Source organism: Mesocricetus auratus, unplaced genomic scaffold, assembly GCF_017639785.1.
Source record: "Mesocricetus auratus isolate SY011 unplaced genomic scaffold, BCM_Maur_2.0 Super-Scaffold_100691, whole genome shotgun sequence".
Lineage (NCBI taxonomy): Eukaryota > Metazoa > Chordata > Mammalia > Rodentia > Cricetidae > Mesocricetus > Mesocricetus auratus.
The window spans coordinates 56,324,617-56,350,497 of NW_024429267.1; the positions used below are offsets into that span (position 1 = coordinate 56,324,617).

A 25,881-nucleotide genomic window follows, 5' to 3' on the forward strand; every position below is an offset into this window, starting at 1 on the left:
GAGGTCGTCACCCCCGGGCAGACCCACAACGCCTTGAGAAAGATCACCGACCTGGATAGGGAGCAAGCAGCTAAGTAGGGGTGTGGGACAGTTGAGCGAATGGTGTTGGTGAGCAGAGGAAACGGCAGAATAAAATGACAGTGGATCTTCTAGAAGCTGCGCTTGGCCAGGAGGGCCCTGGAGGGAGCACCAGGAGGCAGTTAGCTCACACAGATTCCTCCAAACTGGTTCTGTTTTTTTTCTAATTCTTCTCTGTGTGAGTACAGGCCGGGAGTCAGCCTCAGGTGCTCTTCCTCAGGGCCATCCGCCTCTGTGTCTGAGACATCTCTTGTTGGGACCCGGGATTTCACTGATTTAGTCTAGGCTGGATCCACCTTCCCGGCAGGTTTACAGCTCACGCACTGCTTTCTGATGAGGTTTCAGGTGCTGAATTCAGATCCCCACGCGCTTGTGTGGCAAACACCTGCACAACTGGGCCGTTTCCCACCCCCTTCGTCTTGGTTTCTGACAGCTACCACAGGGGGAGCTGGAAGTGGGCAGCCAGAGAAGAAGGGCCAGTGCTTAAGTCTCCAACCTTGGACCCCATTCGCTGACCCGCCAGAAAGAACTCCTTGACTAGAGTAAACCACCCATGGGCATGGGCCTTGTACCAGTGTCCACAGAGGCCGTTTTTACCGGGGAGCCGTCACGGGCACCCAGTCTGTACTTCCTATAAAACACGGTGGCCATAGGGAACAATTTTACCCGGACTGCGCCACACTAACAGGCCCACCTTGCCCAGTAAGGACTGCCTTCTACCCAGAATGCACCACCTACTGGCCTTACCCAGCATGCACCACACCCCGCAGGCACTGCTCACTCACCTCGTGCTCTTTCTTGAGCATCTCCATGGCCTCCTGGAAGCGCTTCTCCTTCTCCTCCGTCTCAGCGATGGTGGCTTGGTTCTGCTCCTCATAGGCCATGGCCACCACAGCCAGGATCAAGTTCACCAGGTAGAAGGAGCCCAGGAAGATGACGAGCATGAAGAAGATCATGTAGATCTTCCCGGCGGACCTCAGGGTCTGGAGGGGCAAGGGGCCAGACGTCACCCTCTCCGGGACTCCGAGTCAGGGCATTTCTAAGTCACTGTCTGGCTATGCCAGGGGCTCAGTGTCCTAAAGCCTGGAGGTGGAGAAAAAGCCTGTCCCAAGTGGGGGAGGCAGGCATCTCACCTAATGGGGAGAGAGGCTTGCATCTAAGAGAACGTTCCCGTCACACAGGGCGGAGGGACACCTCACCCGCCGAGCAGGGGGTCCTCTATAAAGGGGACGGGAACTTAGTCACCAGCCCCTTCCCCTGCCTCCTCTGTCACTCTCACCAGTGGAAAGCTATTGGGGACATTCCCGGCTAGCCATGTGCGCAGCCTGGCCCGGAGCCCACGCCTAGCACCCGTCTGCCGGCCCCAGGCACCCATGCACCTGCTGGTATAGGCGTTCCCAGCAGTCCTGCGTCATCAGGCGGAAGAGCGCGAGGAAAGCCCAGGCAAAGGAGTCGAAGCTGGTGTAGCCATGGTCTGGGTTCTCACCTGCCTTCAGGCACCGGTAGCCCTCAGGACATGTCCTGTAGCCAGACACACACACTCTGTCCCGTGCCCGTCAGGGGTCCTGGCTTGTTTCCCTGGGCAGTCCAGACTGTGCCCAACTGTTCAGTGCCAGGCATCTGGGTCCTGTCCTCATGATCTGGGTCTTGCCACATTCAACATGGGCCAGGCCTCTGTCCTAGACCTTACCTGGACTCTATCTCTAAGACCCACGTCCAGTTTCCCTCCGCCCACATGCCACGCCCTCCCCAGCGGCTGCTGTTGCTTCTGCTATTGCCTCCCCTCAGGAAGGAAGCCCAAGTCCACTCCGTGGGAGGCTGGACACAGTGGGAGCCCCAGAGGGAGGGAAGGACCAGCAAGGCTAGGCCAAGTGTAGGCAGAGACGGGGTCACTGGGTGAAGGCATGGACTAGGTGGCGTCTGGAAAAATGCCTGTTACGCACGCATGCACACATGCATGCACGCACGCACGCACGCACAGGAACAGGACTATGGGGGGAGAAATCTGACAAGTGCCAGGACACTCCTAAGGGCAGCTGCACCTCACACCAAGGCACCCCAAACATCTCTCCAACAGTGGGGGGGGACGGAAAACATGAGCCCCAGAACCTCACTCCTGAAGCAATCCCTCACACGGTGAGTTTGTGAGCCCTTACCCTATCCCAGACAGCTATGCACACAGACAGAGCCCTCCCTGGAAACTGCACCCAGACACAGGAAATGTCAAGACACCGTCGTCAGGCTGCAGGTTTGTGGTTTGCCGCCGGGATGAGACCACACTCACCCACGAAGGGCAGAACAGCGGAGGCGGAGGCAAGGTCTAGTTAGGGTGCTGCGAGGCATCCCCTCCTCACCCCAGCCCATCTTTAGGGCTCTCGGGCTCCTCCCTTCACATCTGTCCCTGGTCTTTCTTTACCAGCTATCTCCTGTGGCAGGGGAGGGAGGGGGTGCGGGAGCTTCCAGGGTTCTGGCCAGGAAAGAAGTCTAGGGAAGGTGTCACCATCCCAGGATGGGGGTGTCAACAGATGGAGCATCTGCGAAAGAGCCAAAAAAGCCGCTGGGAGGCGTGTCCCACCTACCCGGCGTCGGAGCTGTTCCCACACAGTAACACGTCGGTGGTGCCGTTCTTGAGCAGGTAATTGTCTGCAAGGACAAAGCCTGGAAGTGAGTGGCTCGGGGAACCCGGCCTCTGGCTGCCCACCCCATGCTGGGTTTTGGGAAGACATCATTGCCCGCCACCTTCCTTCCCTCTTTTGTCACCGCTCTGGTCCTTAGCCCGATGCCCGGCCGGGACTCGGTGGCCCGGCTGCTTCTCTGGACCCGTCCTGCTCTCTGCCAGTGTGTCACACACACTTGAAAGCACAGGAAGCCCCAGAGGCAGCTTCTGCAGCACCCTGCTCCAAACCACTCATGGGGGTAGCCACGGCCAAGAGAGGCCCTGAGCCAGGAGGCAAGGGTCCGGGCAGAGCTCCAACTTGGCTGCTGTGTCATTGTGTGGCCCACCGCCACAACACACACTGTTAGAAGAGATGCCTGCCGGTCACCATGGCAACACTGCATGCAGATGGGGCTGGGTTCAGACCAGGTGAGGCACAGGCCACCTGCTCTGCCACCTCCCCATCAGTCACCATGGCCCACCTTTGTCTTGGGAAGCGTTTCTTAGGTGTGGGCCTGACCAGTAACACTAGTGTCTGGACCACAGCTTCCTGCGTGCCAGCTACGCTTGACTCAGAAGCAGGCCAGAGCCTCCAGTCTGTTTTCTGGGACCTTCCAGGTGACTCCGGCATACGGTGAAGTGTGAAGCCGTCCATTTCTGTGAGGTCGCAATAGGACCATAGCCATGTCCGCTCACTGGCTCTTTTGTCTGCTTGCTTCCCAGTGGGGCCGCTAGTGCTTGTACCTAAGGGGCCCTAACTGCAGGAGAGCCCTGTGCATGCCCGTGGCCCGGCATCCGGCCCGGCCTGGGTGTCTACCTTTGAACGGGGCTTCCTGAAAGAGGCAGAACCCAGCCGCTTGGAGAGGGGGGTGAAAGGAAGGGTGCGCACAACCTCACAAGCCAGTTTGTCATGGCCGTCTTGAAGGGTCCTAGGGCGTGTGTACACTGGAGAGCAGCATGGCCTGCAAGGGCACTGAGTCAGGAACTCTCAACCAAGCACGGTGACACTCACAAGGGACCAGGGAGCTGGTCTCCTCACAGTGCCAGCATTCTGGACTGGGCCTGTCCCCAAACCATATAGGTGTGTGTGTGCGTGTGCGTGTGCGTGTGTGTGTGTGTGTGCACGCGCGCGCGCACACACGCACGCACTTGCCCTCTCAAGTGTTAGGAGTCTTCTGTAATTGTTTTCCATTTCTCTCATTTTGGGGGATATGGCCTTCCCGTGAACCTGGAGCTTGCTGGTTTGGATAGTCTGGCTGGCCAGCAAGTCTTAGTAACTCTCCTGTCTCCACCTCCCAGCGCTGGGATTACAGGTGCATGTTACCGCATGTGGCTTTTTAATTCAGGTGTTGGGAGTCAAACTCAGGTCTTGATGTTATGGCAAGCACTTCACTGGCTGAAACCATCTCCCTACCCCCCCAAACCCTATCCTTCAAACACCACCTCTCCAGTCAGCCTGAGAGCCCAGGAGGGCACACCCCAGGCCTGCTTCTGGCCTCCAGCTCTTGAGTCTTGGGTGGCTCTGACAGGCTCCCTGCCCACTGGTGAAGCCTGGGTGGAAGATGCCCACCTTGGATGGTCTCCCGCCACCTTCTCCAGCCCATACCTGGGTCATTGAGGTAGAGGTCCAGAGAGTCCCAGACCAGGCCGTCAGACTCCACAGAACCGTTGGTGCCGTTGAGCTCAGTAAAGTTACGCACACACTTGTGCCTCAGGTTGCCCATGAAGAGCTGCAGGCCAATGAGGGCAAAGACGCTGAGGCAGAAGACAGTGAGGACCATCACGTCAGCCAGCTTCTTCACAGACTGGATCAGGGCTCCCACGATGGTCTTCAGGCCTGGGACAGTGAGACAGCGTCACCCACAGACACTCCGCTCCACGATCCTCTAGGTGGAAGCTGGGCCTGTAGAAAGGCACTGAGCTGCCCGTGTCCTGCACTGAACGGGGGCCGGGGACAGGGGCGGCATTGCAGCCAGTGACACGGTGAAGGAGGCTTTCTGGGCCTTGAAGACCACGGATCACTTTTTTCCCGTCTGAGTCCCTCCTGGCCGCCCAGGTCAAGGAGCTCGGCCCGTCTTTGTATCTTCCGAGGGGCTTGAAACTATTCTCCACCAGCCCAGTGTATGAAATCGTGTGGCTTCAGGACCCAGTGTGGCTGGTCCTGAGGTGTACCAGGTCTGGCCCTTTTAACATGGCCCACAGCAAAAAGAGGCCAAGGTCGTCAGACCCAATTTGAGCCAATGCAGGGGCCTCAGTGTGACCTGGAAATGGTAGTCACAGCTGCTCCTGGTTGGGGGGGGGGGTCTTCCTGCTCTACTGCTGGGGCCAGCTGTCCTGCAGACTCAGGGAATTCCGATGATCCAAAGAGAACTAGGGAAGGCAGGGTCTTGGGCTGGGGCTGACTAGTGTACAGGGTGGATACGGGGCTCTGGCAGGTTTGGCAGGGTGGGGCGGTGTCCTAAGTGGGTGGGGCGGTGTCCTAAGTGGTGGGGGCGGTGTCCTAAGTGGGGGGGCGGTGGAGTGATGCTCTGGGCTAGGAACCATCTTTGGGGAAGGTCACAGGCAGGGGCAAGGGTGAGCTATACCCCTGTTCCTCGGGCTCCTCCCCATCGCTCCCCTTTCCCCTAAGTGGAGTGGCTGTGATCTGTTAGTCCAACTCGCTGCAGAAGCCAGTGGCATACAGCCAAGTGACAAAAAAGCGTGGGTACACACATCCCCTGACCCTCAGCTACCGTCCTCGTGCGAGCAGAGAATCAGGGGCCAGGGGCTCCCCCGCCAGCAGCAGGGCCCCCGACCCCACCCCCCCAAAGCGGCCAGATCTCAGGTTAAGCTCCATCCATCCACTGTCCAGCCTGTTAAAGTGTGAAGAGCATCTGTGACTATTGTGTCCATGGCCCAGAGACAGAGAAGCAGCGGTGGGCGGACGAGAGAGGGGAGGGGATAGGCCCCCCACAATGACGCCATCACTGCTGCCTGCCCAGGGCGCTGGCACTTGGCACTCTACGGAAATCATCCTGGCACATGCTGGCAACTGCCCAGTGGGTGGGGGAGGGATCCACGTGACCTCTACGGTTCAGAGCTGAGGACCTAACCGGGAGACACATGTGTGGGTCTGCTCCGACAGCTTGGAGACTGCTTCATTTTAGGGGTACAGAGACGGTGGCTGTAGCTTGGGTGCCCACCTTGCCTGTACCTCGACAGTCAGGGCTAAAGTATCTTGGGCACGAAATAATCTATTCAAGGCTGGCAAAGCTATCTTTCTCTGGTCTTTGGAGACAGCAGCAAAGGTCACCCCACACCTTAAAACCTTCCCTCGTAGCAAAGACACAGTTCACTTATGTCAAGAAAGGTTTCAAACACATTGCGGGAGCTTACAGCCTGCCCACTCTGACTTAACTCCTGTGTTAGGAGAGAAGACACAGGCTCGGAGGACTCTGAGGTCTTTGGGGTGCAGCCCTGGGGATTCCTCCTGCAGGGAGCATTCCATCAGGTTGTGACACCGCCTTCTCCAGCCACTTTGGGGACTGCTTTATGCTGCCTCACTTAGGGGCTGGCGGCTTCAAGGGCTTGTTAATACCTCTCTTTACCTGTGTCGTTCTGTAGTACTAGGGAGCTGAACTCTGGGGTCTTTGATACCCTAAACAAGCCTTCTGTAGCCATCTGCATCCCCAGGTCGTTTATTTATTTTAGAGTTTGAGACAAGACCCTGGTCTGGCCTTGAACTCATTCTGTAGCTACGGCAGGTCTTGTCTCCCGTCTCAGTCCTGGGCAGCTGAAAGTGCAGACCTACACTCAGCTGGTGACGCCTGATTTCCTGGGAGCTCCTGAGGGGTTGCCCAGCCGTGGCAGGGACTTGGGACACCAGTGCAGACACCGGGAAGATGTGGTTTTCCCTGTGCACATACTGAGTGGGTTCAGAGGCCAGGAGAGACATTTGGAGATTCAGTCTAAACGCAAAATGGTCATGGGCTATGCTTATAAAATCACCAACCATGACCAGGGGGCTCTGACTTTTTGATGTGAGCTCAGAGCTGGGCTCCTTATGACTCCGAGGGTAGCAATAGGCCCAAAAGTCACCAACATCGACCTCTAGGAGTAGAGGCAATCATTGGTCCAGGGAGTTCTTCAACTCCGAGGCACCTATGGATGCGGATGCAGTCTGGTGCCCTCCTGTTACTCCACACCTTGTTTTCTGTGACAGGGTCTCTTATGAAGACTGAAGCTTATCATTTTTGCTAGAACTGCTGGCTAGTGAGTCCACCTTGCCCACCGCAGCCTGAGATCACAGGCACATGCCGCCACGACCAGCTTTTTAATGTGGCTTCTGGGGATCTGAACTCAGGTCCTCAAGGCTGTGCAATACGCTCCCCCCCCCTCAGCCATCTCCCCAACTACCTCCCTAAAAAGTCCTTGCCCATTTCTGAGGACAATGTTCTCAGGGGCTCTGAACTTCTGGCCACTACTCCCCCAGAACAAGTCCATGCAAGCAGTTTGAGCTCATGCCACCCCGGGGAGAGTGAAGTAGATGGGTAAGAGGCTCCAGGGGTCAGGGCGAGTGGTGGCACCTTTATTTAGCACCAACTCTGTGCACACATGGGCCCCTGGGCACTTTCCTGTGTGGACAAGTGGGCTGGCGTCTGCCGACGCAGTCTGGGTTTACACACCCTGGGGATAGTTGCCAGCATCTGTCAAGGAGGATTTCTTCCCGAGGCTACCATGCATGGTTTGCTAACCCTCTACTGCGCCATGCAGCGAGGGCTTGTAGACGCCAAGGCCCTGTCGTGCCTGTCCACAGAGTACGCTTTGTGTCGTAAGACGGGGGCCGAGGCTTCCACGTGTCACCATAGGGGACAGGAGGCTGGGATCTGGCGCTCAGTCACAAAAAGACTGCTGGGGTTGGCTGGGCCGAGTTCCCTCGCACACCATCCTTTTTGGCTTCCGGTGTGGCGCATCCCAGCCTTTCACTAGGGAAAGCAGCAGAACTCAGTTTGGAGAATCAGTCGGGCATTTGGGGGGAAGAACTGGGGATCAGCGCCCGTCTTGTCCTGGGTTTGCCCTGCGCTCCTGGTGTCTGAGAGTGGGCTTGGCTGGGGTGGACAGCACAGAGCCCATTCTGAGGTCCCAGGGCCATTCTTCCTGCGCCCCGGCCTCTGGGAAAGGTATTCTGGTGACAGGCACGTCTGAAGGGCCTTCCGGGGGGGCAGCCACGGCTCCCCCCAGGTGTCTGGAAAGGCCCAGGCGTGTCCCTCCAGCCTTGGCGTTTAACCTGCTGTTTTCACCTGAAATGACTGATATAGTTTTCAGGGCCCGGAGGACTCGGAAGGTGCGTAAGGCAGAGACATTGCCCAGGTCCACAAATTCAGTTGTGTATCTGCAACAAGGGAGGTTCACGCACGACACAGTGACAGCACACGGACAGCAGACACGGTCAGAGGAGGAGGGGCGGGAGACAAAGAGAGAGTCACTTGTGGCTGAGGTAGGTAGGCAGCCCTGCTCTTACCTGGGATGACTGAAATAGTTTTCAGGGCTCTCAGGACTCTGAAAGTTCGAAGAGCCGACAAATTGCCTAGCTTTATATTTTCTGATACATACCTGCGGGACCAAACCACAGTTATGGCAAGTTACAAAGCGGAGAGCCGTGTGCCCGCCCCTTCCCCTCAACTCCCCCACCCCCCCCCTGTCCGCTGCAGTGTGCCCACCCCTCCCCGCTCCTGGTCCCGCTGTGGGGGGGAGGTGGCAGACTTGGGTCCTCTCCTGGCCTTTCAGCCTAGCAGTCTTAAGGATGCACACACAGAAACTCCCAAGGCGGCCTTCTCCATGATGGTCCCAAGATCAGCTGGTGCCAGGCGGCGACTGCTCTGGGGATCGCCCATAAGACTCCACGACTAGGTCTGAGGCTGGGGATGCGTTAGCGTGTGGTGGGAAGAGGCTCCGGCAGGCAACGGTCCGTGGGCTTCTGGGCTTGTGTTCCCTTCAACCGTCCAACCTCTGTCACCACTGGTTACCTGACTGACTCTGCAGCCCCGGCTGAGGCCTCCGCGTCTCTGGGAACCGCCCACTTTCCCTTCCTAACCACAGATCTGTGCAGGGAATGATGAGGAACTGCGATGTCACAAGACGTGGCATGAGGGTCCACGGGCGAAACCGTTCCTGAGATGGGAGGTGCCGTCTCCACAGACTCCGTCCGTCCCGTACGGGTCTGAAGGATGCTTGGCTGGGCTGGGTGGCTATGGGCCTCTCATCTCGAACGTGGACAGCAGTCCATCTCGGGCCTCCAGTTGCATAGGAGGCACCTGTCTGCATGAGGCAGGCATCTGCCCAAGTGGAACATGTGACCAGGCGTGCACTGGGCAGGCCACATGATCACACAGATACTGGAGAGGTGACTGCGCGGTATGTGGCCAAGGCCCTAGGGATAGTGGCAAATGACCTGTGATATTTAACCAAAGGCCTCTCATCCAGGGCATGTGACATTTAACTGAAGGTGTCTGATGTTTAACAAAGGATGTCAAACTCGGGGTATCTGATGTTGAACCAAGTGCGTCTAGCCCAGGTGTCTGGGTGGTGTCAGGCCAGGTCGCCAGCCCTGCAGAGATTGGAGAGTGTTCAGGCCTGTGGAATTCACACTTGTGAATCCCTCCCGGAGCCGTTGGTGTCTACACCATGGGTATGGCTGTCCAGCTTGGCCTGGCTTTGTTCACTCTTGGGATCCGTCCATCTTCACAGGCTCCCTTCTTAGGCACATCTTCTCCCAATGCCTTCCTTCTTCTGGCTACCCACGGTCTTCGCTGTGGCACGATTCCCATCCCATTCTCCAGTCTTGTTTCGGTTTACATATTCCATCCCAGCAGTCAGGAACATCCCATCATCCGCTGGGGAGCAGAAATCACCTCCCGTGTTCTGGTCCCTCCCTATACAATGGTTAACTTGATGCAAACTCTTCCCCTTGTGTCTTTAGAATCCCCCCCCTCTCCTGGATGACTCCGATCCCCCAGACCTCTGTCCCCAGCTCCCTCTCCCCGTCTCCGTCTAGACTACCATGGGGCTTCGGAGTTGAGCCCGAAATGTTGGTGACATGCCATTCCATGGAATACATGGCTGATGTCAAGAAACCAATCCACATCGCTGGTCCCCTGGGGGTGGCCTGAGATGCTAGCTCCTCTCCCCCACCGTGGCGTTTTCAAGGTTACGTCTCCTGGTTACAGGGAGTAAGCAGAGCAAGCCAGCAAGGAAAGGAGGGGACAGACCATCTTGCTTTCCCCCTCCTGTCCCTGAAAGGCCTGGTTTGTCTGCTGATGTCTCAGGGAAGGTCCCGCAGGCCCTCCTACTGAGTGCAAAGGAGCCAGGACCCCAGGGTGATAAGGACACTGCTGTGTCCCTGGCAGGCTTGCCACCATGATGTGGCCGGAAATGAAGCATAACTGCTGGCGATATTTGCTTGGAAGACCAGCCTGGGGCTAGAGGAAGTTCCAAAGGGGCAACCAGAGCTGAGCGAGGGCAGGCACGTCTGGGACCACCGTGTGACCGGGTGGCTAACCGGCTGTTTTCACCCTACCTTTGGTGGCTACCTCCCACCAAAGGAATACTGGGTTTCCACTAAGGGCTCTCCGGGAGCCCCCAGATGTGGCAGAGCAAAGGGACCCTTTCGTAGCGGACAGCCTGTCTCATAAGTGACGTGGACAGGATGGGTGAGGGGTGGGCAGAGCTCTCCCCCAAGCCAAATCTACCCCTTGGCTGACTGAGTGCCAGGCCGGTGGGGGGCAACTGGGTAAGGTGGTGGCCTGATACGGAAAGAGGGGGACGGGTGAGAATTCTGCACTGTCACGCCAGCGCTGGCACACCACGGCGGGCTTTCTGGGGGCTGAGAAACTCCCGGGAACGGCACACGCTGGCCTTCTTCCTGCCCCGCCCTCACCCCAGAGACAGTGGAGCCCACGCTGTTAGCTCCTGTGGCGACTGCCCCCCCTCCTCCGTGCCCTCCCTCCTTTCCCTCCAGGTTTGGTTTCCATAACAACTCCAGAAGGTGGGAGGCTAGTAGCTGGCAGGTAATGCCCAGCTTGGGGGGGGCAGGAAAATCTCAGGATGTTGGACGGGGACCTGAGCCTGGCGAGGTTCCCAGCACCCCTCGCACCAGCTTCTAAACCGGACGGGGTGTCAGAGGAAAACCTGGTGAGGAGAGAGTGCGGGGGCGGGGGGTGGCTCTCCCATCCATCCCTGGCAAGGAGCTGGGACACCCAGGGTGGCTGCTGACTCTACCGTTATGAGCAGGTAGATTCTCTCTGAGCCTGGATGCTGTCTCCCCTCACTCAACTTCTGGCCCCGCCCAAGGCTCCTCTGACGGTCCTGTGGGCTCATTTCACTGCGGCAGGATACGCCTCAGAGGTGGGGACTGGCGGGTTTTCCTGATGGCACGGTGGACACCCGCCAAAGCTATGGGGAAGAGTCGACTAGTGACGGAGAGCTGGCGTTCCTGCAGTCTGCGTTGTCCTGGCGCGAGTGTGCAGGCTATTTCTCCAGATGCTCAGAAATGTGCTCATTGCAGGAATCAAGTCCGGCTGCCCCGTCCTGCCCGTTCTTGGCACAGGCGTGACTGGATTCATTGGGAGACACATGGCATTTTCTTCATGGCTCTGAGTAGAAGGAGTGGTTGCCCATGGAATCCCACGGGGTGGGGGACAGGTACTCTCTCATGGGACAGGATCCCGCAGGACCTGCCAGCGATATGAAGCCACGCAGAGTGTCCTCTAGACACCAGGGCTGATCTCCGGGTGAGCTGGCCTGATGGCTCTACTTGCAATGCATACAGATGCATCTCCACGGTAACTCCACAGGCTCCAGGACAGGCGAGTGGGAGGCAGACGCTGGCCCCTTTCTTGCCTCAAGTTCTGTATGCTCTGAGGATTGCTGGTCGCCCCCCGCATTCTACAGAGACCCCAGAACCAGAGCCCAGCCTGCCACCACTCCAGACACCAGGACAGTGAAGCCTCAGGTCTGACAAGCTCTCCTCTCAAACCCCAGACTCGCCTCCCCACTCCATTCGTACTCATGATCCCGCTTTCATTTCATGGAGAAAATAGAGGCAATCAGAGGAGAGATTCCTTCTCCTCTCTTCATCAGCCCTGCCAATCCGCCTCCACCTCCAGCCAGAGCCCTGCCTGCAGCTGAAGGTCAATGCCCCACCTCAGCACCCCGAGTCCCAGTCGCTCAGGAAGCCCGCACCCCCTGGCCTTCATCAGAGGTCCCCCTCTTTGGGATCATTTCCATCAGTCCCTCTTCTTTCCCAGTCCTTCCGTGACTCCCCCCCCGTTTCCCTCTGGCTACCGTGCCATTTTCTGTCTTGTCTCACAGACGCTGCATGGATTAGAGACCTGCATCTCACGCTTCCTCCCCCGCCCCAGACCCTCTCTACCCAGATGCAGAGCCTCCCACTCCACCCCTTATCCGGGGCACCAATGGCCACTCACAGGCCAGCAGACCCTCTGCTGCCGCACCTGGACACCTGTCCTAACGGCCCACAGCCTCCTCCCGGTACGATCCTCATGGGATTTTCCTTCCTTGCTGGCTCTTGGGTACCATTCTCCCCGGTGTCCTCTCCCACAGCTGGCCGGTTCCCACCCCGCCCCTGGCCTTTGTGCACCACCCCTTCCTTTATGTTATGTATGTGGGTGTGTGGCTTACATGTGTGTCTGTGTACCCACATGTTTGCCTGGTGCTCCCACACCGGCCAGAAGAGGGCGCCAGATACCCCTGGAACTGGAGTTACAGATATCTGTGAGCCACTATGAGTCCTGGGAACTGAACCTAGGTCTTCTGGAAGAATAGCCAGTATTTTTAATCATTAGTCCCTCTTACCAATCCCTCTGCTCTCCCCCTTTTCTTAAGTATTTACTTATTGTGTGTGTGTGTGTGTGTGTGTGCACCTGCGTGTGTGAGTGTGCACCCTATGTGTGCAGTGCCTGTGGACACCAGGAGAGGGCATCGGGTCCCCTGGAACTGGAGCTGCAGCTGGTTGTAAGCCACTCAAATGGGTGAACTGAGCCCCATTCCTCCCCCGCTTCTTGACCTCCAGATGTTGGTGTGTTCCACAGAGCCATCTACAGCCGTGCTCTGGCCTAGGTTATCTTCTCTGGCTCAATGTCTTCAGCTCCCCAGTGGTTTCTAATCGATTCCTCCACCTTGGATCTCTCTCCCAAACTCCAGGCTGGAAGACCCTGCTGCATCTTCCACACTTAAGCTATCCCCAACTGCACTTCTGACTCCCTCCCTCCTTCAGCTGGCTCCTCCCTCAAAGTCTCTATTTCCACAAACAGCATTGCCATCCACCCATCTGTTGCCTACAGCAAAACCCACCAGCCACACATTCAAAACACCTACAGCAAAACCCACCAGCCACACCTTCAAAACGCCTACCACTGACCGGGGCTCCCCCACGCTGCTCAGACAACGGTCTCGGCCACCCCTCTCTCTCCTGGCTGTGACAGGAGACTGCTGTTGTCTGTCTGCCCATCTCCATCTCCAGTCTGTGGTCCACACAGTATTGCAGCTAGTGCTCTTCCCCTAATGGCTCTCGTCCTGCCTGGCTCTGGACTGAGCCTGGACGACAGTGTGCTCTACCCCCGACCCACCCCTCTTCATCTCCTACTATTTTTTTCCTTTGCTCATTCAGCTCCACCCAGGCGTGAATCTACACTTTAGGTGGGTGGTTTATTCTCTCCGAGCCTGCTTCCCTATCTGTAAAATGGGAGACCCGGAGTCGTTTTACATGCGCCTAGAAATAGCCTCAAGATAAAACGTCTACCCACCAAGCTCTCCATCTAGCCTGGGAGTGTCCCCAAACATCCCAAGAGTCCAGCTCCTCTTTAGCTCCCCCTCCCCTACAGCAAAGCTCAGGTACATTCAAGGGTCCCAGACAGTGGGAACTGAAGCGAGCTCAGATACCACCAAGCTCTTCTGCACCAGGGGAAGCCAGGGTGGCACTGGCGTGGGGGTACAGCTCCCCGTGAATGCTCTTTGCTGAAGTGCAGAGCTCAGTCCAGCACACACCGGGTCCTTAGCTTGCATGAAGGGTCTGCCTGCCCGGTTCCTGCCCAGGACTTCAACACAGCAGCCTGTCCTGATCAGCTGCCTCACTAGAGCCAGGTATGTGGTCCATGGCATCCCGGGGTGGGGGTGGGAGGATGCCTCGATCCTGATCTCTCTGCAAGAGTCCCCTAGGGAAGGAAATGAGGCTGTAGCTAGGGCTACAGCAGGCCTGGGGTCATGATCGCCTTTGTGGTGGGCTCCCTGTGTGTCCCGTTCCAGGCACTAGTTTTCTTGCTGGTAAAAGGTGACTAAGAGGGACATCGCACCTCCATCCAGAGGCTGCACATGGCTCAACAGAAAACTGCAAACTTGTTTAAAGTATCAATTTGGTGCGGCTTGGAGCGTGTACTTTATAGATGATTATATCACCTTGCAATGTCAAAAGACTGAACGGGGCTGGCTCCCTCTAGCATACCTCCGTGACTGGTGTGAGGACTCTTGGAGCTGGGTCAGTGGCTTTGAGAAAGGCCAAACAGGAGTTCTCCTGGCACAGGTTCTAGGGGAAGCTGGCTGCTTCCCCAGGCTTCTCTATGGCAATTTCACTACTAATTACCTTGGATGCCAGGTCACTGGTCACAGTGGGATCTGGGGCTGGATTTCTTGTTGGACAGCATAGAGGATGCTAGAGCAGAATCCCCCCCCATCTTCTGAGGTAAAGTCTTGTTAAAACAGGTCCACCTCAAGCTCACTCTGCAGCCTGTGTTGGCCTCAAACTCACGGCAATCCTTCAGCCTTAGTCTCCTAATTGCCTAGAGTAGACCCTTGACTTGACGTTAGTCCAAGCACCAAGCCATGGAATATGAGCATTACTGATGTCCCTTTAGCACAGGGCTGTCATGGTCCCCAGATGAGCCAGGTTCTCAAGCACTTTGAGCTCCTGATGGACCTGCCTGGCCTCACTAGAATGAGCTATAAGTGTCCATCCTGTCTTCAATTCGCTGTAGAGCGAGGCAGGGGCTCCTCTGTGGCACATATACGCCATGTGAACCACAGCAGGGAAGCCCAGAAAGCCCGGGACACGGGGAACGGTACTCCCACCCCACATAGCTGGTGTACAGTGAGTGGATACTCACGCCATGACTATCACGCTGAAGTCTAGCCAGTTCCACGGGTCCCGGAGGAACGTGAAGGCATGCAGGCAGAAGCCGCGAGCTAGAATCTTGACCAGAGACTCAAAGGTGTAGATGGCGGTGAAGGTGTACCTGGGGGGAGAGGCCAGCGGGGGCTCTCAGGGGACTGGAGCCCAGGGGCTGGGTTCCTAAGCTTCCCACATGGTGCAAACCCCGGGCAGCTCCTCACACCAGAGCCATCACAACGGATGTGCCCATGATAAAAGCTTTAGGAAGGGCCGCAGGTCGGGGTCAAAATCTAGCCAACGAGTCCCCTGACCATTTGCTTTACACAGAGACACTCATGTGTCTAGGAAACTCTTCACTCTCTCCCTCCCTGCAAGACCCCTGTATACTCCTCACTCCACCTCGGGGAAGGGGTCACAACCAGGTAGACATCATCGGATATCGTGGATAGGGAGAGTCGCTGACCTTTCTCCATGTTTGTGGAGTCTCCACAATTAGCAGTGGGGACCAGGGGCACCCTTAAGTACCTACAGGGCCGGAGCTCTGGCTGCCTACTCTGGGCTGAAGGGAATGCAGGCCTTCTAGTGTATAATGCTGGTGGGCGCTTTCTGCCTTCCGCAGCCTGAGCTGCCCAAAATGCCCGTGGGCTGGGAGAGGGTGGCTTGGGAATGGCTAACACTGCCACACCAGCCCTGAATGGTCCTCCGTGTAAGGCACTCTTGAAAGAGAGGCTGTTGCACTTTCTAGAGAGTTTCAGAAACCAGGAGCTAAGTGTGGGAAGGGCCTGCCAAGTCTGCTTAGACCCGGAGGAGTTGGACGTATCTTCAGGAAGGGAAGTCTCCAAAGCAGTGTTTTTTTGTTTGTTTGTTTGTTTTTCGAGACAGGGTTTCTCTGTGGCTTTGGAGGCTGTCCTGGAACTCGCTCTGTAGACCAGGCTGGCCTTGAACTCACAGAGATCCACCTGCCTCTGCCTCCCTAGTGCTGGGATTAAAGGCGTGTGCCACCAACGCCGACCCAAAGCAGTCTTCTAAAGCCTGTAGGAGGCAGGACCCGGGCGCAGGCCACGGTGACAGCGCAGTGTTATAGTGGGGACAGCCCTCGCCTTCCTGCCCCCCCCCCCCGTCTCCCGGCTGCATGTCGGACTCCGACTCTCGGTGTGCCCATCTTCCAAATGGGACAGGAGGCTGACCCCCACTGTCAGGGGTCAGTGGAGAGGACGCTTGCTGACCTCGCGACAGTGCCTGGCATGCCCCGCTTTAGGGGGTGACAAAGATTACCCCACGAACAAGCACGCGCCGGGGCTGAGAATGCGAGAGGGCAGAGATCCAGGCGGAGGGCCACCCTCCAGAGCGCGGGGCTGCAGGTGTGGCGCAGCCTCTGCCTCAGACAACCCCAGGGCCCACGGCACGGGGCAGAAAGGGATGGGGCAGGAGGAGGGGGCCTCGGGGGTACTCACTCGACATATTTGGTCCAGGGCGGAGGGTCGTGCTGGGCCATGAACACACAGTTGGTCAGGATGGTGCACATGATGAGCATGCTGAAGAGAGTGGCGCGGGAGTTAAGGAGGCAACGGAGGGCAGCGCCCACAAATCCACGGCGGAGACCCGCAGAGAAAGCCTCACCCACCAACGGCTACGGAAGGACCCACCAGAACCCGTGGGGGAAAGTCTGCCCATAAAGCCATGGGAGGGGACAGGCAAGCCGCGGAGCCATAACCGCTGACTGACTGACTGACTGACAGGCTGACAGACGGACTGACTGACTGACTGACTGACTGACAGGCTGGCCCGGTGTTGCCACACGGGCAGGCAGGTGCTGCGCTCTTCTGCGCCACACCCTCCCTTCAGAGCAGTCTGATCTCAGCTCCCTCCAGGGCGCTTGTTGCCAGAGCCCGCCCTTTTCCACAGCTCTTAGCAAGCGCCAGACAAGCTGGAGACCGCATCTTCCACAGGGCTCTCTGTGGGACCCAGTATGGAGTGAAGAGGCACCCCAGACCTTAGGGTTGACTCCTGCCCTGAGGAAGACAAGCTTCACAAGCTGCTCCTCCGCTTAGGGAGGGCCAGCAGGACAGGCAGGGTCCCAAGTTCCCTCTCCTCAGGGTTTAGCTTCAAAGCACGCACCTGGAGGTGACCTGCCAGGTAGGAGTGTGTGTGTGTGTGTGTGTGTGTGTGTGTGTGTGTGTGTGTGTGTGTAGCATTTCCTGTGTGTGTGGGGAGCATTTCCTATGTGCTTCTGGTCACTGCACCTGCCTCTCACTGGTCCTATGCCCTGTACTTCTTGCTCTTCAAATGTAACCTCAGAAGGAAGCTCCCAGCCCTCACAGACGACCCCAACCCCCAGAGGCCAGAGATCACCTTTTTAGCCTGTGGCTTCTCCCCCAGGAAGGGGGCTCTGCAAACACTAGCTTTGCGTCCTGGTTATCTTTGTGGGACCCCAGGTATAATCTACACCCCGCCCCCTGCTCCGACTCTGGCTGTTTATAAACTCAGGGCTGGCCTACAGGTCTGCTCATCCAGGGAGAGCAACTCTCCAGGCCCTGGGGTACCTAGCTCAGCGTGATACACAACTGTTGTAAGGCCACTGTCATGGTTAGCTTTAACTGCCAACTTGGCACAGCCGAGGCATAAAGGAAAGCCTCAATCGAGGAATGGCCAAGATCAGACTGGCCTATGGGCATGGGTGTGGAGGGATGCCTTGATGGACCAGTGACGCAGGAGGGCCCAGTCACTGTGGGCAGTGTCACCCCACGGGCGGATGGTGGTCAGGGTTATAGAAGGAAGCCAGCAGGCAGCATCCTCCACGGTTTTCGCCTTTAAGTTCCTGGCCTGGCTTCCCTCGGTGATGGACTGTAATGCATAAGCTGAAATAAACCTTGCTCTCCCCTACGTTGCTTTTGGCTAAGTGTTTTTATTACAGCAACAGAAATCACACCAGAACAGTCACCACGGCCAGGCCTGTCTTCCTGTCTGTCTCTCAGGGTTCAGACACTCGCCTCAGCAGCCCATTGCTATCTCTGACACGTCTCCACACCAGGCTCTGTGACGTGATGGAACTTCTCTCACTGGGTGAAACCACTTACAGACCCCTCAGCCAGCCTCATCAGTTTCCAAGGGCTCGCTGCTGAAGTGCAGAAAACCTCAGAACATTTTTGAATATTTCCAAAGCATATATCCAATGGGTCCCTCCCGGGAGCCAGGCTCGCCCATGGACCAATCTGACCCTGATAACCCTAGGAGGCGTGAGCTTTGCCTTCACCCGAAGAGACAAGAAAAGGTCACTGCAGAAGGCAGGACCCGCCCCAGAGATGCCCACTCCTGAACCCCTGGTGCCCGTCACTCCGCTTAGATGTGATTAGGCAGATGTGGCTCAGTTATGAACTTGAGGTGGGTTTTCCAGAAGTATCCAGTTAGGTTCAATGTCAGCACAGAGGCTTTTACTGGCCAGTGCCATGAGCTCGGGAATGTGAAACAGTCCTGTAAAAAGAAGAAAAACCTAGAAAACTGCCTCACCCCTAGAGCTCCCGGAAGGGAAGGAAGCCCGGCTGATGCCTTGACTTCCACCCGGAGAGAAGCCCCCAGAGCTGTAAAGCGATAGCTATGTGCTCTGCGATGCTGGCTTGTCTGTGACCACCAGGACCCACCACAGGGGCACTGATGGCGGTTGGAGTTGGGCCCATCTGCACCACACCCCGGGTTCAGGAGTCACCCCTGACACAGACTTTCTGCAGGGATTCGGCTGCCCTCGGGTCCACTCTCCTGCCTCCAGAGCGGAGGACTTCGTGTTAGTCACAGCACCTAGACCCTCACCTGACAACAAGTGTGCTGTCCCTTACCTGTCACCCACGGTGCTGTATGACAATCAAACCAGGTGACAGGCTCTGCTAAGTGGCAGGAGAGTGCCACACAGGAGGGACAAGGAAATCGCGTCATTTTGTGTGTGCACATGTGCGTGGTGGGACACATGTACACGTGTGCATGCTGCGTGTGGCCTGGGGGGGACAATCTTGTGTGCCACTCCTCAGGTGCGAGTCTCCCACTGACCTGGAGCTTGCCAAACAGACCAGGCTTGGCGACCACGGCGCCAGCGATCGTCCCGTGTCTGCCTCCCTAGTGCTGGGATTTACAAGTGTGTGCCGGGTGCCCTGCCTTTTTACACGGATTCTGAAGATGAAGCTCAGGTCCCCATGCTTGAGAGGCAACGACCTTACCGACTGCGCCATCTCTGCAGCCTTTGCGTGTCATTTTCACCTGGCCACGAGTAAGTGGCAGCAGAACCGTGTCCCGAAACACTACAAAACTGGACATTATGCCTCCAATGGCTGAGGGCTTCCTGGAGGAGGCCTGTAAGGCTACTCATGGCTCTTCCAGCAACCTGTAAGCTTGCAGACCCTTCCTTCCCTGTGGAGTCAGAATTTTTCCACTATCGGTGGACCACTCACAACTCCTCGGAATGGGAAGAAGGCTTCTCTACATAGAGTGGCTGTGTGGCTGGCTGTGTGGCTGGCTGTGTAGACAGGCTGTGTGGATAGGCTGTGTGGCTGGCTGTGTGGACAGGCTGTGTGGACAGGCTGTGTGGCTGGCTGTGTGGACAGGCTGTGTGGCTGGCTGTGTGGCTGGCTGTGTGGACAGGCTGTGTGGCTGGCTGTGTGGACAGGCTGTGTGGCTGGCGGTGTGGACATCCTCAAGGATGTAGCTAGGCTGATGAACACACACTTGGACATTAAGATGAGGGGACACTGTCTAGGTTTTCCAGAGCTGGTGATGACACAGGGTGGGGTGAACCAGCCCCCGTCCTTCCATTTGACACCTCAAAAGTATCACCTGGCTTCCTTGGCTTTGGGGATGGTGCTGATGCTACTGTCAGTTTTCTGTGTGTGACGAGAGGCAGCTCTTGCTACCTATACCAGGATCCTAGTCTTCAGGCCTCTCCCCTAAGCACCCAGGATCCCAAGGAGCCCAGCATGGGCCAGTGCCAGACTCACAAGTCACCCAAATTCCCAGACAGGACACATCTGTTTGCACTGCTTGCTAGCTTCAGGCCAGTATCAAGCTGGCCCTTTGTGTGGGCAGCGGCAAAGGCCAGCTCTACAGGCCTGTGCACAGCAGAACATCTTCAGTCCTGTTGTGTCATTGTCCCAAACACCCACTCCCAGCCTCACAATTAAAATGCCAGCAAAGGCTGCCTGTTCAACAACACAGAATGCCTGACGCTTGGGTCACTCAAGTCTTCAGCTCCAGGAGTCAAACCTCCCAAAGAGGAGGGAATTAATCATGGGCGGATACTGTCATGGGTTTGTGCTGTTCAATGAACATGCACACACGCTCACACGCGCGCACACACATACACACACATACACACACACACACTATTAATTTGATTGCCCATTTGAATCTGGTAGAGAAACGTGGGAGGGTTTTGTGAGCAGATCCTGGGCACTGAGGAAGACAAAATGCTCCTTGGCATGAACATGAGGTCTCTCTGAATGTGACTGTGGTGGCATTCACAGTTCTATTAGCTTCTTTTATTTAATCATGGCAGGGACACATTCTGCAGGATTATAACAAAAATGCAAGGGAACAAACCAATTCTACATGCCCATATTTACTTTTCCAGCCGTTTCCCGGAGATGCATCACAAGCTCAGAACAAAGACCAGAGCCCAACATAACAATGGCACTGGCCTGTCACACCATGACCCTTCACTGTCACAGGAGACCAGGATGCGTCCGTGCCTCTTATACTAGGATCCTGTATAGGTAGCAAAGTTTGCCTTTGCCCAGCCCATCCACGGGGTCACACACAGCTTAGTACAGGTGCAGACGGGGCCAGTATTTGAGTGGATGTGAAAATTTAAGCACGGTGCAATTTCACCACTGGAAGCAGGAGCTTAGACTGTTCACTGTGACACAGGCACAGTGGCCCATGACTTCCTGGCACTCCAGATGTGGAGGCCAGAGAGTTCTGAGATCTAGGTCGACCTGGAAGAAGAGTGAAATCCTCTGCAGAAAGCTAAAAACCCCAATGGAATCGCTTTGTGTTTCGGGGCAGCACTCAGGAGGCAGAGGAAAGTGGATCTCTGTGAGTCCAAGGCCAGCCTGGTCTACAAGAGGGAGTCTCAAAAAGAATAGCGCCATGGTTGCTAACGGGCACAGGCTCAGCCCAATTTGGGGGGGTTGATAGAATCTTCTAGAAGTAGACATCGGTGATGATTGTGCAGCCCTACAAATACATTTAAAAAATCACTGAATCGCACACTTTAAAATGAGTATTATTGGCAGGAGAGACAGCTCAGCAGTTAAAAGTGCACACTGTTCTTGCAAAGGACCTGAGTTTAGCTCTCACCACTCACAATGGGCAACTCACAACCATCTGTAACTCCAGCTCCTGGGGATCTGATGTCCATAAGCACACATGCACACACACGCGCACACACATACACACATGTATGCACACACATGTGCACGCACACACACAAGCACACACACATGCATGCACACGAGAGACAGAATTAAAATTAATAAAAAATAAATCTAAACTGTTTTATGATATGTAAAGTAGACCTCGACTTTTCAGACGGTGTCAGTGGAGAGCGTGTGGGTTCCTGGGTCTTTAGCTGGTTAAAGGCCCCCAAATCTGCCTTTTAAACAAACCTCCTGGGTGACACAAAGTGGAATAATTAAATGCAAGCTCCGAGGTAGTACCCAGGGCTCTGCAGTTTCTGCAAGATCCTAGTGATGCTGGGGGGGGGGCTGGTGGGTACCCATCCCTCTGGGGTCTGAGATGACTGGGAGGTGATGCTGGGGGGGCTGGTGGGTTCCCATCCCTCTGGGGTCTGAGATGACTGGGAGGTGGGCTTCCAACACCACAGATCTCAGCCCCTTCTTCCATTAGATGGCTCTGTGAGGGATTATTGTCCCAGCCCCAGAAAATGGAGCACTACAGCAGGCCCAGAGCCTAGGGTAGGGCTTCACACACACACACACACACACACACACACACACACACACACACACACACACACACACACACACACACCCTGCTTCCCTGGGGTGGCTGCCTGGGGGAAGGCAGGCAGGTAGCCCAGGGCTCTCAAGGCTGGGCTTGCCAGACAGGACCAGCAACTCACAGCCTCAGAACCACCACTCAACGCACCCTCTGCCTGGGCTGAGGACACCAATGTCCCTACTGTCTTCCTCATCCATCTGCTTCCTGGTCTCTCATCTGCCCTAGCAAGTCCCAGCCCAGTGCCTGGAGAGAGCCATGGGGCCTAGGCTGCATCCCTTGAGATTCTTGTGGCTGCCAAACACTGTTGGGTTGGTTAGCTACCTGGAGAAGCAGCCCCGAGTGAGCTTGGAGGATGCCTTCGGGGGTGGCCACACCCCTGCGGCAGCCCCGAGCACTAAGGAAACTGCCTCTCCTCCTCCTTCGGCTCTGTTCTTCCTACAGAACTGTGACCACACTCGGGAGGGAACGACAACTTGGCAGCTGTCTTGCCACTCTGAGGGAGCTCTCTGAAGGGGAGATGCTCAGAGTTGGGGTAGAGGTGGCTGGGGAGGATTTGGGGAGCTCTGCCCAGCCGGTTCACCTGATGTCATTTGGAGCTCAGTAATAATATAACTGGGATTCCCAACGGCACTTGTGGGCCTTGGAGTTGGCTCAGTGGTTAAGAGCTCCTGCAAGTCTGACAGCCTGGGTTCCATCTCCCACATCCGCGCGGTGGAAAGAAAAGACGGACGCCTGACCCCCGACCACATCCACACCATGGTGCATATCATGTTTCCCCCAACATCACAAGTAAACAAATAAATGCAATAATAATAACAAAAATCAACAACAACAACAAAGCCCAAACCAGCCAAACAAACAACGTCACTGACGACAGGCATGGCCTCGTCCAGGTCACCAGTGGCCATCTTCCCATGTCCTCACAGTAAAATGCGGCTGCCTGTGCCTTGGTGGACAGCACCAACCCTCTCTGAATGGGCTGGCTCAGCGGCAAAGGCACCTGCTGTCAACCCTGACCGCCCGTGTCTGATCCCTGGAGCCCACGTGGTGAAAGGAGCCAGCTGACTCGCACAGTCTGTCCTGTCACCTCCACATCCCCCCCACCCCCCACAAACGCGGTAAGTAAATGAGCGTGTCTTAAAAGTGAAACGCAGAGAAGGCCCCCCGAAGCTGGTTTGGCGCTCTTTGTCCCAATGCTTCATTCTAATAGCTCTGTCAGCAGGCAGGAAGCATTTTTAGGCTGTGGTTTATGTAATTGGACGCTAACCAGAGTTCTTTGAGAAGCTCTCAAACTGCAAACATTTTGTCAACACCTAGTTCAGAAGCAAGGGCTGTCTCCTTCGAAAGGTGCCCACGAGAGAAAGAAAATAAAAAAAAAATCTAGAGGCCTTTTTACCAAGACATGGCTTTTCTTTGGCTGAGCCTCTGCAAGGGGTAGCAGGAGATGGGGGGGGGACCCCAGGGGTGGTGGTAGGTGGGGACATTTGGAGCCATCAGAGACAGGGCAATGCTGGGGACATCGTTTCCTCTGGAATCCTACTGCTGGCTTTAAGGCTGTTTTTTCCTCTTGAAGAAGCAGAGGGGATGTAAAGGCTTCCCCCAAACTTCCCTCCACCCCAGACAGCCCCTAGGGATCTTGTTACCAAGCAGGCGCTGTCCAGGGTGGAGTTCAGGGTTCTAATTTTCCTAATCAGCTGCTTGCCCCGGGAGCAGGGAGGGGGCAGGCTCAGCACCACCACCACCACCCCCGCCGCGCATCAGCCCAGGGCAGGGGCAGACCACAGGGAGGAACAGCAAAGGATATGAATGTACCAGGATCTTCACTGCCGCTCTGCGCACGGGGTGGAAGGGGCTGAGGACGTACAAGGCGTTGGTGGCGCTGAACCGGAAGATGGTCTTGCCCTTATTCAGCACGATGAAGGTCTGTGGGCAGAGGCGGACAGCTGTCATCTCGGAGCCCCCGGGTGGGGAAGGAGTAAAGGAAGCGGGACCTCCCCTCACCGTGGACCCCATGCCTGGGCCCCGAGTGAAGAGGGGGAGAGGTGGGGGTCTGGGTGGCGTCTGGTTGGTTGAGATTTACTTTAGTTTCAGAATTACCATCTCAGCCAGGACCCTTTGGCAGCTGGGGGTGGCCGCCCACGCCTATCTATAATCACAGCCGGAGAAGAGGCTCGAAGCCCACCCAGCCTGAACTCCATCCTTTGGCTCAACTACTGTCTGTCTGTCCCTCTACTGGTCTCGTCTGACTCCAACCTAATCCTTTCTGCTCCTCTCACAGCGACCTAGACTCTCTCTCAGTCATGTCCCTAACTCCAATCCCAATCCTGTCATCTCTGACTGACCGTGACCCAAATCCACCCACCCACTCACCCAACCCCGACCCCACCCCAGTCACTTGAGCCAGGGAGTTCTGGAAGCCTCACAGTAGGCCCAGGTCAGCTTTCCTGACAGCGGAGACTGAGTGTGTGTGTGTGGGTCCCTTAACATCCATAGCTGATCTCTCGTGCAGCCTCCTATGAGCGCTTACACACAGACACGCACACTCAGGCCCTTAGTCTCCCAAAAGTGACAGACAGGCTGACCCACGTTACGCAGACCCTCACACTGTGACTGAAAGGTTATCTTTCCCTCTGCTCTGCTTGGAACTGACCACAGCAACACCAACGGCTTCCTTGGCCTCTGGTGCCTTCAGGTGAGGCCTTTCTCCGGATTCCAGCCTGTTGTCCCGCCATCAACCCTCACAATTAGGCCCAGAAGAAGGTGCGGACAGTTGGGTGGGTCCCCCGTGCCTCGGTAGGAGCCCTGTGTATCTGTCACCTTGTCTGGTGTGAGATGGTGACCCGTGGTCTGAAGAGGAGGTCAGGGCAGGGTCTCATGGAGAAAAGACACCCCTTCCCTCTCCCGGGGAGCAACACTGACAGAACAGGTCTTTCCCACCATTCCAGGCCTCAGCGGCCGCAGCCTCTTCTCCCCTCTCAGCCTTCCCGTGGCCTCTGTGGTTCAGGGGAAGCCACATGGCCCAGGAGGCTAAGGCCACTTGGCTCACCTTGAACCAGCAGGCTCTGATGACGCTGCTGGCTGGCTCTCTAGGCTGCCAGAGGGATGGGGGAGCACATGCCACTTTTATTTAGAGGGGAGACCACTGAGGGCTTCACTCCAAGTGCCCACCCGTCTGGGGGCAGGAACAGAACCCCCTAGAGGTATATACCAAAGCACTACACAAGAAGGCAAGACCTAGGCGGTTTTCCCGCCCCCAAGTTAGGGGCCCAAACACCACTATTTATGTCTTCACCCCAGAACTCCAAATCTACAGTGACTGGAATATAGATCAGTTATGAGTCACTCCCCCAAAGCCCAGGGGAGCTGGCCCCACACAGAACCCCACATAAGCAGAGCCCCATCTGCCTGCCGCCTTCCTAGGAGCTACCTGGAAGGGTGAGGAGGGTGTTAAGGGGGTGGCAGTCACCTTCTGGGTACTATAGAAAGGGTCCAGATCTTCCAGGGGCTCCCCAATGAGCTCTCGAGGTGGGTTGCCATAGAGATCTGGCAGTTTTTTGGAGGCCTGCAGGTCCAGCTGGGGCCGGGGAGCCTCCTCCTCCGGCAGGCCCTCACGACTCTCCTGCGACGCGGCCGAACCTTGGGCCTGCTTCTCCGCCATGCGCTTCTCGATGGCCGCCAGAGACTCCCGGGTGAACCTACGGAAGCTGCTGGTGCCCCGAGGTAACAGGAAGTTTGCCATCTTCTCATCCTGCTTCTGGGGGCACAGGGTCTCCTCAGACTGCCTGGGGGGAGGCTGGAAGACACAGACATGTGTGTGACGGGGTGCCACAGACAGGGGCAGGGTGGTCGGCCAGCTCTGCCGGAGCAGCAAAGGACACAATCTGAAAAGTGTACTTTTCATTGAACGGGCACACGTGATTGGCAGTGGCGGGGGTAAACACGTATGCTCTCCGCTGCGTGTGTGTGTGTGTGTGTGTGTGTGTGT

The 25,881-nt window shown here is 56.6% G+C and overlaps 1 protein-coding gene across 1 annotated transcript in view; it reads right to left on the reverse strand.

The window, feature by feature from the left end:
• Scn5a (sodium voltage-gated channel alpha subunit 5) overlaps nt 1-25,881 on the reverse strand; it is a 77,747-nt gene that overhangs the window by 51,114 nt on the left and 752 nt on the right. The window contains 9 exon segments of the mRNA XM_013122244.3: nt 864-1,061; nt 1,458-1,599; nt 2,658-2,721; nt 4,341-4,571; nt 8,014-8,105; nt 14,890-15,018; nt 16,349-16,438; nt 23,701-23,819; nt 25,363-25,689. Of these exon segments, the coding sequence (XP_012977698.1) occupies nt 864-1,061; nt 1,458-1,599; nt 2,658-2,721; nt 4,341-4,571; nt 8,014-8,105; nt 14,890-15,018; nt 16,349-16,438; nt 23,701-23,819; nt 25,363-25,635 (1,338 nt within the window). The 5' untranslated portion in view covers nt 25,636-25,689.